The sequence below is a fragment of the Contarinia nasturtii genome, unplaced genomic scaffold, assembly GCF_009176525.2.
Source record: "Contarinia nasturtii isolate CC-2019 unplaced genomic scaffold, AAFC_CNas_1.1 Cnas_scaffold_285, whole genome shotgun sequence".
Lineage (NCBI taxonomy): Eukaryota > Metazoa > Arthropoda > Insecta > Diptera > Cecidomyiidae > Contarinia > Contarinia nasturtii.
This window is the reverse complement of record NW_022197640.1, coordinates 3,941,021-3,958,587: the sequence shown is the minus strand read 5'-3', so window position 1 is coordinate 3,958,587 and position 17,567 is coordinate 3,941,021. Positions and strand designations below refer to the sequence as shown.

The following is a 17,567-nucleotide window of genomic DNA, read 5'->3' as shown; positions in this document are numbered from 1 at the left end:
AAATATTGAAAAAACTCAATTTTCTATGTATACGCGTTGTTGTACATGTGTGCATATGTATGTGTGTCTGCGTATATGTGTTTGAAACATCGCGTGTTCGTACAGTACGAACATATGTATTGAAGCTTTTTCATACGTTAATCGCGTCTAATACACATGTGCGACGTATGTGTGATCACGAATTTTAACTGTCAAACTTCATTTCATTATTTAAATTGTTTAATTTGAAAAAATTTCTGGAAAAATATTAAAAATAAGATTTTAATTTCATTTTTTTACAGAATCCCACCTCATCATACGTGAAAATGGCAATAAAAAATCCAATTTCCATCAGAAATCATCAAAACCGAGATATAATACGAAGAAATAAAAAGAATAATTGGAAAAAAAAAATCCAAAATATGGGTTGAAAACATTATGTTTTGAACTCGCGACCCACAGTTTACTAAACTGAGACTGTTGGGGGGAGAGTCTAAACCTTACACGCTAACAACCCACTGATGAAAAGTTGGTGAAATTACCACTCAAATGTCCGCATATGAGTATATGCATAAAATAACAAGCATAAGTTGAAGTAATTGAAACATTTCAATCGTTACATTTTGAGTAGTAATTCTTCCAACAAATGTATATATAATCGTTGGCGTTTGTTGCGTGTTTGTAGTATGTAATTTAGATTTAAAATGTAAAAGTAGACATAACATTTGAAAAAAATTATTGAAAACTCTATTATGTTAAAAAGAAAATCGAACACCAAATTTTCAGTCTACCAGACTGAGACATTGAATGGCGAGTCTAAAACTTACACGCTAACGACCCACTGGCAAAAGGTTGGCAAAATTACCACTCAAATGAAACGCATAAAATAACAAGCATAAGTTGAAATAATTGAAAAATAGATATAGTTAAAATCGGAATAAAATTATTAAAGTGTTAAAAATTATATATTGAGTTTTATTAAAAATTTCTTAAAAAACAATCAATTTCATTCATTTCAATTCTTTTAACTATATTTTAACTATTAGCTGGGACGCAAGTTTTTTCGGATCATCACTGCTCTCAACTGCTCAAATATTTCCAAATAAAAAAATAAATCTATTTGAAATAATAATTTTCAATCTCATTCTAATGAAATGTTGAATTAATATCTTTGAAATGAAGACATTCTCACTTGTCGCTGGTGATTTTTCTTTCACAAGTAATTTTCATATATGACTGTGAATGGCAACCAATTCGTATTCGTAGTAGTATCAAGCATGAACTTACAACATGAATTAACTCAAAGAATGTGTGAATTACTTTCATTTAGAGTGTTATACTTACGTAAATACATTGAAAATGTCACCTATAGAAATCAAATGAGCGAATTTTCAATTTTATTTTTTATTTATTTATTATACATTTTTTTTAAAAACGAAGACTTAGTGTTATATCACATTTCTGATGTGGATATTCCACGTAGGCTTATGTTCAATTTTTGATAATATGTTTTTGTTGTTGTTGTTGGGTTTTTTCCATTTTTTATTTCTAATTTTTCTTTGTAGCTATGCACAAAATATTTTCTTTCTTCAATTTTCTCTCAATAAAACTGTTCCTTTTGAATTCTACTCAAAAAAAAAAAAATCTGTTTGATTTTATGTAAATTCTTCTTTAAAATAATATAAGTATCGAATAAATAAATTTTAACTCCTACTTTTACATCTGCTTTATATTTTCATCATTTCAAGATCTTTGATTCGATTTGATTTATTTCGATTTCACTGCAATCATTGCATATTGATTTATCTGTAGGTAACTGTTTATGTCTTGGCTATTTATAATTTGTCATTTTTTGGGATTTAGCCGGAATAAATTATAAATTGCTAAGATATTGTTATTTGTGCGTCACAAAATGATAATGGTAAATAGCTTAGCATCGTTTTGAAATCAACTTAAAATGATCGTTACAATTTGCACGGATTGATATTCATTTGAACGAGCCAAATTTTTTCCGGTGAGATATACAACTAATAACTGTTACTTTGTTGTGGAAAATCAGTTGAGGAACTTTGTACTAAATCCATCTTGCGTCTTTTATGTGCTTCATTTCTATCGCATTCATTTGCATGTTCAATGTTCATGGCTGATTTCTTCTATTCATCAGTCTTTATCCATAAATTTATTGTTTTGAGTCTAACATAATAATTAGCATATCAGATTCTTGGTTGGTTTGTTTTTGTTTTTGTTTTTCTTTAAAGCAACTTGTTCAATTAGATTGAAATGTGTATGATTTGTAAAAAAAACCCTTTTACATTGTTTCTTCTTCTTTTGCCCACGAGGAAAATAAGTTATAATATTTAAAAAAAAAATAAAATATTAATATTACTGTGGGATTTAGTTAACATGGTTCTGTCTGCAAAAGTATAAATAATTTTTTCTTCACAGAAACCTCAAACTGACCATTATTTCACTTGTTATTAGCTTTTCCTTCTCTTTCATTTCGTTTAAATCATATATTAGAAGATCAAAGTCTCCAAGGATCGAAGATGCTTTTGAAAAATTGATTGATCGAAAATCAATGCAAATTTTAACTAAGTAAGACACTTTTGCCGTTTTTTTTTTCTTCTTCTCTTTATAAAACAGAAAGTTTTCGTTCAGTTCGTCTATTAGATCAGCTACTTAAGTTTCGGCACAAGATCACACAAATACGTGTGATACATTGTGTTAAGATTCTTTTATTTTTCACAGTTTAAACCACTTTCGATGCAAACTCAATACATTAGATCTTCACTGTGATGGATCAATGTTTTCTTATCTTCTTTTTTGCCAGCCTCTGCTTGTAACACCTTTGGATCGAAACATGGCTGTTCAAATGAAAAAGGAAATAAAAATGTAATTTAATAACCAGTTAATTGAAAAAAATCGCTTGAAAGCACTTACCGTATCGCAAATGTTCATGTTACAGCAATTTTCAATTGTAATTTCGCATTGTTCTGTGCTTGGACGACTCGTTAATGGTGTTGGTGTTACATTTTTCCGCACCACATATGTCTTTTTTATTCTGGGCCGTAAAGGCTTATACACATGTCGAATGGTTTTCACAATGACATAAACTAACGCTAAAGATATAACAACGCTACATGATACGAAAATAGCGGTTTTATTAATCGTTGATTCTTCGCATGTATTTTCGTGAAAATATGATGGTAGTGCAAAACTTCCATTTTTACTGCAACTGTTTGATGAAGAGAAGAAAAAAACGATTAGATTTTAGCACCGGTCCATATCAAATTTTCAATTTAAATTTCTTACTTGTTGCATAATGTGTCCATGTCAACGCCTTTATAGCCGGTGTCTTCTTTGTTACAGAAACGCGTGCACATTTCTTTAATGTCCATATTTTCACAACGATTTCCATAAAATGACGGTTGACAATGACAATTTGGCGCACCATTTTCGAACGTACAACTACCTCCATGCAGACAATGATTATAGCATCGATCGATCTCACAACGATCGCCGGTAAATCCTTCGTAGCATATGCATTGGGTATGTCCATTTGAGGTCACATTACAATCACCTTGGACACAATAATTATGGCAAATTGGTAAAGTTGGCAACGGTATGGATGCTTCTGTTGTTGTGCTTGTAGTTGTTGAATGAACCGTATTTTTTACTATCTGATCAATCACTGTTTTGCACTCGGGATTATTTGCTTGAGTTTGCATAAAATGATTTCGACGTATGATTCCTTTTGGACTGTTCCACAGTGAAAAGTTTTTAATTCGGTTTAGTTCCTTTTCATCGTCGATTGTGGTATTTTTTGCAACACTAAAAACAGCATTATCTTGAGTATCAGTCCAATAAATATGCGATTCATCAACAGTCACATCGAATGGCGCTTGAAACATATTTTTTACAATAACTTTACGATCCGTACCTGGGATTAATCAGAAAGAAAAAAATGGAAATAAATCAATACGTAATGAAACAGAATGGAAAATGAAATTGTATAAAAGATAGATCCGTACCATCGAGATTGGCACTTTCGATAGCAAAATGTTCACCCATAAGATCATCCACCCAAAAAATGCGTCGCGAAAATTGATCGACAACAATTCCACGTGGCATATCAAGACCTTCAATAATTGTTTCAACTTTGCTTCCATCCAATGAAACTCTACCGATCGTTGAATTTGTTCTATCTACACTTGTCCAATACAATTTTCGGCGGCACACATCGATCGCAATACCTTGTGGCTTTTTTAAATCTTTTATAAAGATGGACGGCTCTTGTCTATTGTTAAGATTCATTCGATAAATTATTCCATTTTCTGCATCCGACCAGTAGAGTGCTCGATTAAGTGGATCCAATGCGATTCCTTCTACCTTTTCATTTTTTATTTTTTTAACAATCGCTTCCGTTTCATGGTTATCGGTTGGTGATAATTTTAATGAAAATATTGTGCTAGTTTCATGTGCCTGGTCATTGAAGTAGAGTATTTCTTCAATTTCATCGAATGCAATAGCTGATAATTTATCGAATTGATGAGCGGCTGATGTTACATTCTGCCATTCAGATGTGTAAAAATTTATACGTCCTTTTGTACTAACGACAAATTCTGAAATCGAAAGAAAAATCGAAATAATTAAAAAAATGAATAAAATTTTTACATGTAAATTACAAAGTCAAAATGAAAACTTGATCAAGTTTCCTCATCACGAACCACGGAAACTATGGCTTTAGTCGATAGCATGACAAAGCAAACGTAGATATAGATTGTTCGATTGATAATTTTCTTTGTCTTTATCTTGAAGTGAGTGTGTATGTCAATTCAATCAAAATTTATTACTGTCTCCAATATAAATCACGATCCACATTTTACAATAATAAAAAAAAGTGAACGATTTATGGGCCGATGCTTGAAGAGTTACAAAGATGTATTAAAAAAACCAGTTGTAATTGAATTGAAAAATTGATTGAGATACAATTAATTTAAATCATAAGTGTCGAACAGTGTTCACATGAAATGTTTTAGCCGTTGATCACATCGGTTTGATTATGTATTGTCATTGAGGATTGAAATAGTTTCCATATAAGCATTTCAATTTGATTTGGGTCAAATGCATTCGTTTTTAAATGTACACGTACAGTGCAACCGTTTAATAAACTCTATTTAAAGTTGGTGTTTCGTTTTATTGATGATAAATAATCGTGAAAATGGCATCGAAAGTCAAGGAATTGTTAACTAGAATGAGTGCGTTTGACCGCTTGAGAGTTCATTTGTTTTTTCTTCTTATTGGTATTATTCCGATATATGCAAACAAACAGTGACAGTCATCATGATTTATTTTCAAATCCAAAAACAAACGAACGAAACAACCGTAGACGATTACTAATTAACAGCAACATTGCAAACCGTGTATTTCTTTAATTTCGTTTAACAAAAACGTACATCAGAAATAAACTAATAATTGAGTGTCTTATTAAACCAGCAATGGAAAACATTGAAACACAATACATTGCGGTATTCTTCCTTACTAATGATTTTAGGCATTGCAATATAACAACAACAGAAAAAATAAATATGCCAAAGTATCATGGTTTGAGTCACGTACACCATTTATGCATTTGTACTGAGTTAATGAGGTCCAAAAATATTTGTTACTTTCTTTTTTATGTTGCCTTTTTTTGTGTTGAATGGCCGATTTATGTATTTAAACAAGGTGGCAAAAGTCATTTATAAAATGTAAGAGATTGCTTCAAATGTATACAAATAGAATCATACAACTTATATGCGAGAGGTGGATCTATGATATTGTGTGTCCTTCGCGATTTATATAAAAAGCAAGATTGCACTGAAACCAATGAGTAACCAATTCAAATTATTATGAGAGAAAAAGAATATTCCACAAGCTCATTATTGCAATTATTCATTTTCCTGATTATTAAATGTTTGTAGCTGTTGTCTTGACTTAACCATATTAACCAGACTTTTAATGGCGATACAAAAATATGAATGTCAAACGATTGGTTTTGTGACCCATAGAATTGCAATTTCAAGTTTGTCTTATTAAGTTAGTTTTCGCTGTTTTATTCGTTTGTTTTTCTTTCAACCGATGAATAAATACAGCGATTAAGTTAAACCAAGGTCTTTTGCATGCATGATAGCATTTCATTAACTGTTGATTTGAAGAGTGCTTCCATTTAACTACCGGCACTTATGAAAACCACTTGATTTGCTTGACTTTTTTCTCGGATATCTCCAAAATCAATTATCGCTAACAGCCATTTATACCTTTATTTTGTTTAAAAAAAATTTGGCTAGTAAATACATGATATGATTCATATATTTTCTATCAACTACCTTTGAAAAAAAAAAAAAAAACAATTTCCTGAAATTATCGTGTACTAAAAAATGTCGTGGCCTTTTCAATATTTTGTTTTTAAATTATGCATAGCAACATACAAATTTATCAATAAAATGAAAACGTTTGACATTCTTAAAGTTTTTTTTTGTGTTTTTTTCATAAAATCAACCGTAATGAGTGACCAATAGACCCGATGATGATGATAATTCTATTCATATTTTCATTTATCTCTATTTTTTTGTAAATATGATTACTTTTCTACGCAATAGAAATTCGCGTCAGCGAGCTATGGAACTTAACAGTGAAGTACAATGTTGACAAACAAAAATGTAAGTTTTGGAGGAAAAAACGCATCTACGTAATATTTTGTATATCTCTGATCACACACAGTTTCCAGCTGAGTAGTTTGCGTTACAGAGAAATCTTATTATTGGTAATTTTTCAAAAACCAGAAATGTTCATTGTTAATGGGAATTTCTAGTTCGTAATTATGGGCTAGTAACGAATGAATATGGCTTGTGCTGAAAGATTTTCATATTAAATGTAAAATTTATCGTGTTTTCATTTCTGCGTTTATTTATTTATTTGATTATCATTTTTATGTCGAAATGCAATCAAGTGAATGCTATTGCTTTTTTTTATGATAAAATAAAATTCCAATTTGATCAGCAACACACTTTTGGAAATTGATGAGAAAAATTATTATAGTTGAACGCACGTGTTTTATACGTCATAAGCAAAGATGTTGGCACTCGTGACGTCGATATTGAAACCAACTCGAAAAAACCGAGTCAATGAAACGGGTTTCGAACCGTATGCATATGTATATACGTGCGTAAGTTGTGAATTGACTTTCCGCTGTATTGTGAATTGGAACGAATGTCCTTACGTCTGTTCAACCAAAGATACATTGTCATGACATATTTGCACATTTTTTGAAAATCCAATTCAGTATATTAATGTTCTGTAATTGGTTTACAAAATATACCAGTAAGATAACTTGTATATACTCATGGAGGATTCGGCTATAATGAACAGACAACGGTTCGTTTATTGATTGAATGACAGACAATACGTGAAACGAACATTTTTTTTAAATGCCATAACAATTTTGATTGCGTGTCATATATTTGCGATACTCATTGGATGTTTCCATGCCGAAATAAAATGCTTATTTAAGACTGTTCTATTGAAAACAGTATAAAGATATATATTACAAATTAATTGTATATAACAAGCCGAAACGAACGAAAAGAAAGTGAAAACAGCGAGTCGCCGACATCGAAAAATCATTTACCAATCTACATATATATATACAATGTATAAATCGTTGCAAATATATACGGAGCAATGAATGTTCAACGAATGCGTGAAGAATTAGACGGCGATGTTCTGCGCTGTTCTAGCAATTTTCACAGTGGCTACGTGACTGAAACTATTCAATGAATGGCGAAACGCAGTGTACTTTTATTTTTCGCTGTGGTTTGAATTTCATCGTTGCATTGTATAACTTGTATGTGACACGTGATTTATGTATGAAAATGGTTAGAATATGTGGATGAAACCTCCAAAAGTTTTGTTATTCAGCGGCTTTAGAATGATCAAACAACGCGAAGCGGCAGATATGACACTTGTATCGGCTAATATAATATGAGAAAAATGCCGAACGTTAACTTTTGCATCAAAGCCCATATTTAGTCATACAAGAATTTGCATGATATAAATTATGTAAGGATATGTGTGCTTAAAATATTTTTCGCCGAAATGCAAGCAAAATAAATGGAGTTAAGTAATTCGCACACAAAACAGTAGAAGAAAAATTCCACGAAATATTTTGAAAAGTAAGCGCCAAATTTTCCTTGAACATTTATAAATATCGTGCATATCAGTTTTGAATGTGACCGACGAAAGAAAATTATTAGCAGATACTTTATCTGATATGTGTAAATGATGCAGAAATTATGTATCAGGTCTACGATTCGGATATCACATCACTCACTACAAAATAACCGCTCATCGCTCCTCGACAACAATCGTAAACATATTATGATCAGTGAAACTCTATCTCTTTTTCTCGACCTCTCTTTATATTTCTGTCTCGATTGCTATTCATCGTATATTTTCTATTTTCTTTTACACACACTTACCCCATGATGACATAACAGGTTCACTGAATAAAACTACGAAAAGTCCTAATATTAAGTAACAACTGCACATTGTTCTGTTCTCAAATTTTCGTTTTCTTCGAAAAATGTAACAAAATTTTGTTACCGCACTATTTTTCGTTGGATTTTTTTCTCCAATTTTTTTTGAAATAGTAATCAATTCAATTTTAATGCATGTAGATTTGAATCAGCACATTTTTTTAATAATTTATCATATTTTAGTGAATTTTCTTAAAACAATTTTCACGTCAATTCGTTTTTCTTTGGGTTGTCAAAGAGTGATTGAATTAACTTTAACAATTTAGGTTCAACAAGAGCTTACGCAAAGTAAGAAATAAACAAAAATAAAAAAAAGTGTATATACAAATAAAACTAAAATGAACTCAAATCGAAAGAGTTTTTAAGAAAGAAATCGGCAATGATTGTCTTCGCTCTTTCTATAAGCACACCTTTGAGAGACGAATGATTAAATTCAACTGATTAGCGCATGCATGCACAACCGACACTGACACATGACATACGGCCACACAGACAAGTTACACATGTATATGCTTACAAGTGTACGATTGTGTGTTTCGTTTTGACATGAGACTCGTTCGACCGCGTTTGTGCTGCTACAATTTTTGACAGTTGCGACCTACCTTTCCATATGGAAAATTTCCGTTGCGATGAAATTTTTTTAACACCAAATGAACAAATAAAACGACAATTTTAATTTTCGCATTTTTTTTTATACAATATCAAATTTACAGTTTTATTTTAAATGAATTTTCCTTTGTTTTATTTCGTAAAAAATACTGTTCATATGGAGTTTTAGAGAATTTTTCATCTATGCTAAATTGTAGGCAAAATAAAAAAAAAAATTTGGTACTCATTGTTGTAAGACTGGATTTGGTAGAGTGTAGAAAGGTTTTATTGATAAATCTATGCCCGGTCGATGTGCAATTAAATAAATAATCCATTGACTTTTTCCAAGCGTCTAAAATGAATAAATATTAAAAAGTATGAAGAAAGATCCACATTTGATTGTGTTTATTTATAACATGTATTTTGGTTGAACGGGGAAAAGAGGGGCGTTTGTTAAACTTTGGCGTTGAATATACTCAACAAAAACAAAACAAAACATAAAAAAATACTGTACACATTTGAAATTTTATGGATTTGGGTGGACCGCAACAATACTAAACAATACGAATGGTGAATGTTACTTATGATTTTGACTGATAATATCTTAAACGAAAAATGTGACAATCACTTCAAAGAAAAAAACCAAATATTATGTCAAAATCGCTTGAGTTCTCTACATTTGTTTTTATTTTAAATTAAGATCAAAAAAATTAGAACAGTTGATAAATATTTTTGTTTACCTCTGTGAGGAAATTGTTCATTTTTTTTTTTTAAATATTGTGACTCTTTTTTCTTTACAAGGATCAATATAGTTGGCTATTTGTAGGTAACAATATCAATATATTACATTTTGGGATCGACCATAGCCCAAATTCTCTCTTATTTATTAAATACGTTATTTAAAACTAAAAATAATGGAGGAAAATTCTTTGAATCAAAACAATGTCTTCACTTCGATCGATAAATACGAATCGAAATTTCAATTCGTTATATTCATATTAAATGTAACATGGTATTTTATGTTTTTGTTCAAGTGGTTTTTTATACACAGAAAAAAAAATTGCAATATGTTCCAGTTGGAACTGTTACATTGAGGCTGCAAACGATTTCATTAAAATATATCGATTCAATCTCAATCAGTAAGATTTCTAATCTAATTTTGTATGGCGATAACCACATTTTGCTGTTTTTTTTTGTCATATCCCAAATGGTTAAATAGCGGACTTACACGGAGTATGAGCGGAGCTGTGCGGAGATAGACGAAAACAGCATACAACGGATGAGAGTAAATCGGATGAAAGTAAATTAGTGTGCGCGCAATGGTTACTATGCGTACGCATATTCTTAATACAATTCTCGTCTATCTCCGCACAGCTCCGTTCATACTCCGTGTAAGTCCGCAATTCAACCATTTGGGATAATTAGTGTTTATACGTTGTTTGTTTCTCTATTTTTTTTTTTTTGGTTATTATACATAATTATGCACAATTTGATAAACAAAATAATTTGAAAGAATCGCTCCCGTATTTGTGATTGTTAAAATTGTAATTGTAATTCAGGAAATAGTATGATTTAAAAAAAAGCAAAAAGAAAATGTATATAAAATATGGATATCTCAAAACCAATAAGCAAATAAAACAAGTATACATATTCTGAAATCAATATCGATGACAATTTTACAGCAAACCAACAAATTACAAATATATTGTTTGCCATGTAAATTATGCACGATATGGATTCCAGACAATTGAATATTCTAAGAAAAAAATATTTAATGCTGCTGACGATATGGGAAAACCATACGAAAACGAATCAAAATCAGTGAGCAAAATTAAACCTGTGAATGACACGATGCGACAACCATCGAAATACGCTTCGTACTCGATTGCAAAACCAACCGAAAATTCCGCTAACAAATGTAATTTTCGTACACCAATTTTTGATATGATCTAAAAGAAACAGTGGAAAATAATGACTCAACATTAATCACCATAAATTCAATAAAGTTTTGTTATTTCGGCATTAAATGATAGCATTATTCACATGAATCGCGAATGGAACGAAACGTTTGGAGTATTTATCGAAATCTCTTGGGATCCGAGAAATATTAAGGGTGAACGGAAATAGAAAGGTGTAGTATTAACGACGATCCATGCAATAATTTAAGCAATTAAATTCAAATTCTTACCGAGTAATGTATATGGAGGGTGCCCATCGTTGATATACTGCATCGCATTTGTTGTAAACAAAATGAATATAATTATTATCAAAATTGAATATTTAAAATGCATAAAATGAGCATGAGAAAATAAAATAATACCGTGACATAAGTGAATCCGTCTTTACAATAGTCTTTGATTGAATAATAATACGGCAGAAATGTGTGCATACGAAACCTAAAAAATCCAGATTGAAATATACCATAATAAGGTTTGAATGTCAATTCACTTGTTGCATCGCATTGCGTTCAATGAAATGCATTTATGTGTATCGTGAATTTTATTCGTTTATCGGACTATCCGTTCAAATTCCGAACAATTTATATTCGCTGCAAACACGGCATTGTTATGAGAAACATATCATGGAAACTTATTGCGAATAGAAAAACAAAAAAATTTGGGTTTGCCATTCGGGAAAAAAATTGACAAAAACGTAGAAATGCAAACTTATTTACTTCCACAATATTATTCACTTTTCCCTGTCTTCTTCATTATTTCTACTAAACTACTAATCGAGATTTTTTTTGTGAAAAATTAACGAAAATAAGAGACACATTTTGTGTGGTCATCATTGTTTTGGAATTTGAAAAAATAGTCCGAAATTTTATCAGCTCAATTCATTTATGGTATTACCTTCTCTTTTCATAAAATAAAATGGCAGGTTGGTTAGTAGTTAAAACATGTAAAAATATCGCCTTGACTTTTGTCTTTTCCGATGTTGTCAAATAGTTTACAAGTGCGTCAAGTAATAAGGACCCAATACCATTACGACGGTACTTTTTATGAACGCCCAGCGATAAAATGTAGCCGACGTCACATTCTTTTCCCATTGATTCAGGTAAAATGTCACGATCCTGCAAAAACAAAAGAGAAACCAATTAAAAATCGATTAAAATTCGAAACGAATGCGTCTGCAAATAAATTGAATAATTACTTCTTTGTTAAGGCGAGTATATGGTTTAATTTCGGCCACAATTAGTCCAATAATGGTAAGATTGTAAACGGCGGCAAGTGCAAAGAACCGAGTGCTCGATGTTATGTCTTCATACCATGAAAATGGATAATCGATTGGAAACCAATCTTGACAGAGGGTGCGAACCTCTTCCAAATCTTCTGGGCACAAAAAACGAAGTTGAACATCGCTCGTCAAACAAAGTGGAACAGATGTAGACTGCTGACCGGTGCCACCGTACAGGTTATTTGATTTGCTGTTGTTATCATTTTCTTTGGAGTTTTGATGGTACCTATATTACATGTGAATGAAAATAAAAATCAGACGAACCAAACAATTGTTTTAATTACTAAAATGTAAATAACAAATATGATGTTTATTCTGGGCACATCATATGGTCAACAAACGTTTAGTGGACTGTGCATGTGTGATGGAATCAGCAACAACAATTACCAATTCATTGATAGACATGAATCGATACATTTTCTATATGTGCTTGTCATATTCAAAATATGGATAGATGCACATATGTGAAATGTGTATATTCAGCTCATTAATTTTTTTTTTATTTACATTCACATCAAGCAGTCATGCACTTTGTTCGTTCTGATGACTACATAAAACCGTGTAAATTCGGGAAAATTAACGAAAATCAATTAGAAAATAATGATAATTACCATGTAAATTGTGCCATAATCTATGTATACAATGTGTTAATATTCTTTATAAATAGTAATAATACTTCGGTGACGGAATTATGCATCTATTTATTCTGTTTATTAATTTCGGTTATTAAATTATATAATCAATTTAAATTACACACGGAATAGCGACCGTTCTTTGTAATTTAAAAGAAACGATCACAAAAGCATCAAAATCATGGTTTTACTTGTGTTGCTATGTTTATTCGCTACAATTTACATATCTTAATAGAACATTATTGGTCGCGTCAATGTTCAAATATAATTTAACAAAAATAATATTTATATATATCGTTTTAAATGATTTCGTTTTCGTTCACTTTTCTTTGATTAGAAAATGTTCTTTGGATTTAATTTCAATTGATTTTGGCTTTTGTTTTTTTTTTATTAATGGTTCAATTTATCACTGTTAATGGAAAGAAACGAATCACGAACGAAAAAAAACTACATTCGCAAAATAGAAACCACTCTAAGTATTCAAGCGAACAATAAAGCTCATAGTTGTCACTGTAAACTCGTAGGAAATTCACAGCATAAAATAATAACTTGATCTATATGAAATATGTGTTGTTTCAATCCACTCGTAAAAATAAATAAAAGCAATTTTTCCTGGTGCCAAAGAACAACAATAATTATGACAGCTGATTGGTGAGCGAGCGGTTCTGTAGTAGATACGATGGCATATGTATTGCACATGAACGTGTAAAACGGTTTCAACCGTTTCCGTGTAGTATTCACAGTGTTGCGCATGTATTTGTGTACCGATTGACCGTAGCAAATGTCAACTTCAAACACATTAATTACGTTCTAAACTTGTTGTATTAAAACAATTAAAGCTATTGCACACGCAAATTTCTGTTTTTTTTTGTCATCTACTATTTTATTTAATATAAAAATATATATATATATATGAATTGATTGCAATAAAACGGTTCAAAAATCATTTCTAACATCTAAATCAATTCGAACCGATTAATTTTGCTATGAGTGTGATTTTATCAATGTTAACATGTCAAACTAGTAAAATATTGCAATTAATGATTACAAGCGGAACTTCAAATTCAAGTGTATTAAATCAATCGATTCGGATCATTTTGAATTTATAGAGAGTATACCTTTCAAAATGCCTGTCTCAACTGTACGTTGTAATTTATATGAAGATTTTTTTTGTTCAAATTTATTGTCGTATTTGTCGTGTATCAATAAATAAAATGTGTTGTGTTCACTCAAGGTTGAATTTGCTGTACAAATGTCTGGGCCAGGATGTGCGGAAAAAGTAAAACAGAGCCTAAACAGTGTTGGAACCGTGAATATTGACATACCGAGCGGGCGTGTTGTGGTTGATTCCGACATGCCATGGATCGAAATTCAAGAGAAAATTGAAGAAACCGGACGACGAGCTGTTTTATCCGGCTTTGGCGGTAAGTTTATATTTAACAAAAATGTGACGAAAATAATAATGCTGATTTTTTTTTAAATTGTGTTTATTGATTTACAGAAAAATCAGCAGTAGCTATTGTAAAAGATGTCGATGATAAAATCAAAGGAGTTGTTCGATTTTCATCAACACCAGATGACGCACACACTAGTGGCTGTGTTGTTGACGGTGTCATAGACGGTTTGACACCGGGTCAACATGGACTTCATATTCATGAATGTGGTGATATATCAAATGGATGTGAAAGTCTTGGTAAACATTATAATCCAAGAAACACACGACACGGCAGTCCCGACAATAGCATTGATCAAAGGCATGCGGGAGATTTGGGAAATATTGAAGCCGATAATGGTGGCAGAGCTAAATTTAGATTCGCCGATAAACTGCTCACCGTAAATGAAATTATTGGCAGATCAATTGTGGTTACTGAACGCGCTGACGATTTTGGACTTGGAAATGCGGAAAATTCATTGATCGATGGTGATTCTGGTAAAAGATTAGCGTGTGGCATTATCGCCAGATCGGCCGGAATTTTTCAAAATTTTAAAAAGATTTGTGCTTGTGATGGTGTTACAATATGGGATGAACGTGATAAGCCGGTGGCGGGCGGGAATCGCAGTAGTCAGTAAAGAACCGTATACAACGGTGCAATTGTGAAATAATGGAATTTAATTACTTTAAGTAAACCTACCTCTATCAATGGATTATATATATATAGTTTTCTAAAAACTGAACATTTTTGTTACAAATTGAAGGGTATAAAATAATAAAAATGTGTATTATAAATTACGACTGTTGAATAGAGATTATTTCAAGAGATAATTTAACCTCGAATCAATTTCGCTTTTTAAAATGTTACATTTAACATTTTTAGACCGGATGATTGTGTCAGCATCATTAAATGCACAATGCATGAACCACTGACAGTTTTTGAACGATCTCTATGACGGACTCTATTGACTGCAAATCTGAAATGTTTATTCGTTTTGAATATAAATCCAACGAATTCATGAAACATTTCATTCTGTACTCATACCTCAAACAAATTGATCCGAGATGAAAGTTCACTTTATTTTTGTTTCGGTGGTTTTTTTTTTAATTTTCGTCGAGTGTCAGGTAATATTAATTGTTACAATTATTCTGTAATTAAATACAAAAATCGAGCGTTGTTTTTTCCTTGCCAAGCCTCTAAGATGTCGCACAGATGAGGGACCATCCGAAGAAGATATAAAGAAAATTATTCGAATTTGTATGCACAAAGTGGGTGAAAAGGATACTGACAGTGACTATAGTGACGAGGAGGGCTCAGATTCAGAATATAGCTATGAATCATCGTCAAACAAACCAATGAATCGACCAAATTTCAATAGACCCAACTACCAAAATAATATGCAAAATTATCCATTCGCAATTCCAAACACAAATATGTATAACAATAATAATAATAACAACAACAACTGGAATAGTCCGAACAATATGGCAATGGGTAATAATATAGCGATGGAACATAATCAATTTCGAAATCCACATCAGAATCAGAGCCCTGGTTATAGCAACAGCTACAACAGTAATAAAACAAATTCAAACAACAATCAAACAGAACAAGATCGATCTTGTTTAGTACATTGTTTTTTTCGCGAATTAAAAATGGTAATTTTTTTTTTATCTATGGATATAAATGTGTACTATTCCACCATGTGCTTTCTCATGCAGAATGAACCAAGTTAAACTTTGTAATAGCAGAATTATACTATAAGATAGCTACTAATTAAAGGGTTGTAGCAAAAATACGAGTTTTTTTTTTTAATCGGTGATAGATAAAAATGATTTCTGAACACAAACCAATTATATTAACATTATTCAAATGCGTACATATCCTACTCAATCAATGCAATTTGTTTGAAAATTGGTGGGAAAATGTGTAAGCACGACCAGAGCTGGGCACGAACACCAATGTCCGACTGTGATCGGTCGTTCGTGTGCGTTTTTTTCCTTTTTTGTGATCGGTCGTTCGTTCGTTGAAATTATTAATGGTCGGTCGGTAGTTCGTAAAAATTGAAATGTTCGCTGCGTTCTTTCGTTTGTGCGATCGAACACCGAATACGTCCGCACGTTCGGTTGTTCGGAGAAAAAATCAATATATTTGCTCGAGTTTTGGAAGTATATTTTGAAACGTTTGAAATTCAATAATAATTCAATAGATTTAAACGTTTTAAAATTCACTTCCAAAACTCGAGCAAATATATTGATTTTTTTCTCCGAACAACCGAGCGTGCGGACGTGTTCGGTGTTCGATCGCACAAACGAACGAACGCAGCGAAAATTTCAATTTTTACGAACGATCGACCGACCATTAATAATTTCAACGAACGAACGAACGACCGACCACAAAAAAGTATTATTTCCACTTGCGAACGAACGACCAACTGTTCGTGCCCAGCTCTGAGCACGACATACAACAAACCAAAAATACTTCCCACAATTTTTGGAATCGCTAAATTTGGTATTGAAATTCATAAATTATTTATTGTCAATTTGTTTGGAAATCTCAAAATCAATACAAAAACATCGATTCCAAAAATGTGCAGAATTAAATTTAGATGAATTATTATTATCGGTTTTGGGAATGCGAAGAAAAAAATTGTATTTACGTTTTTTCTAGCATGTTTGTTAAGACTATAGTCTGCTGATAACCATTGATCTAACTATGTTCATTGCTAATATATTCCACCCTCCCAAAAAAAAAACTAGACAAACAATGAGGATTTCCCCGAAAAAAGGAAAATGCTTCAAGTGTTAACGAAAGATATACGCGAGCAAGAAGTTCGTGAATTTTACGTTTCATCGATTCAGGAATGTTTTCATGTGGTCGATAATATGGAAAACTACAATCGCCGAAAAAACAAATGCGAAGTTGCTTTGACCATCGTCACTTGCCTTACTGAGCGCGCCAAAACGAATTGCGAAGATTTCCATAATGGCATGGTGCTATTCTAAAAAAAAAATCACAAAGATGAAGGGACACATTTCTATTCTGGAACGATTCGATTACTTTTACGGACCATACGATGGAGATTAACTAATAATGTTTTCTAAATGTATAAAAATGGATTA

The 17,567-nt window shown here is 31.6% G+C and overlaps 3 protein-coding genes across 4 annotated transcripts; 2 read left to right on the top strand and 1 right to left on the bottom strand.

Annotated features, from left to right (window-relative positions):
• Positions 1-1,471: 1,471 nt before the first annotated feature.
• On the bottom strand, positions 1,472-13,633 carry LOC116337602 (protein cueball-like). The gene is made up of 11 exons (XM_031762281.1): positions 12,992-13,633; positions 12,297-12,606; positions 11,996-12,216; positions 11,464-11,539; positions 11,332-11,368; positions 10,971-11,092; positions 8,499-8,688; positions 4,011-4,601; positions 3,292-3,919; positions 2,920-3,214; positions 1,472-2,843 (listed from the first exon to the last, which is right to left on the bottom strand). Exons 1-11 carry the CDS (start codon positions 13,006-13,008, stop codon positions 2,751-2,753), a joined length of 2,580 nt encoding a protein of 859 aa, XP_031618141.1. The 5' UTR covers positions 13,009-13,633; the 3' UTR covers positions 1,472-2,750.
• A 251-nt stretch (positions 13,634-13,884) lies between these two features.
• LOC116337378 (copper chaperone for superoxide dismutase) lies at positions 13,885-15,245 on the top strand. Its single transcript, XM_031761886.1, has 3 exons — positions 13,885-14,153; positions 14,247-14,436; positions 14,514-15,245. The coding sequence occupies exons 1-3, from the start codon at positions 14,139-14,141 to the stop codon at positions 15,080-15,082; spliced, it is 774 nt and encodes a 257-aa protein (XP_031617746.1). The 5' UTR covers positions 13,885-14,138; the 3' UTR covers positions 15,083-15,245.
• Positions 15,246-15,488: 243 nt separating this feature from the next.
• LOC116337720 (general odorant-binding protein 71) lies at positions 15,489-17,521 on the top strand. 2 transcript variants are annotated; one of them, XM_031762521.1, is made up of 3 exons: positions 15,489-15,569; positions 15,647-16,103; positions 17,205-17,521. In XM_031762521.1, exons 2-3 carry the CDS (start codon positions 15,705-15,707, stop codon positions 17,448-17,450), a joined length of 645 nt encoding a protein of 214 aa, XP_031618381.1. In that variant the 5' UTR covers positions 15,489-15,569; positions 15,647-15,704; the 3' UTR covers positions 17,451-17,521. The 2 variants fall into 2 exon arrangements, with proteins under 2 accessions (XP_031618381.1, XP_031618380.1); XM_031762520.1 differs by having other exon boundaries at positions 15,490-15,569; positions 15,639-16,103.
• Positions 17,522-17,567: the final 46 nt, after the last annotated feature.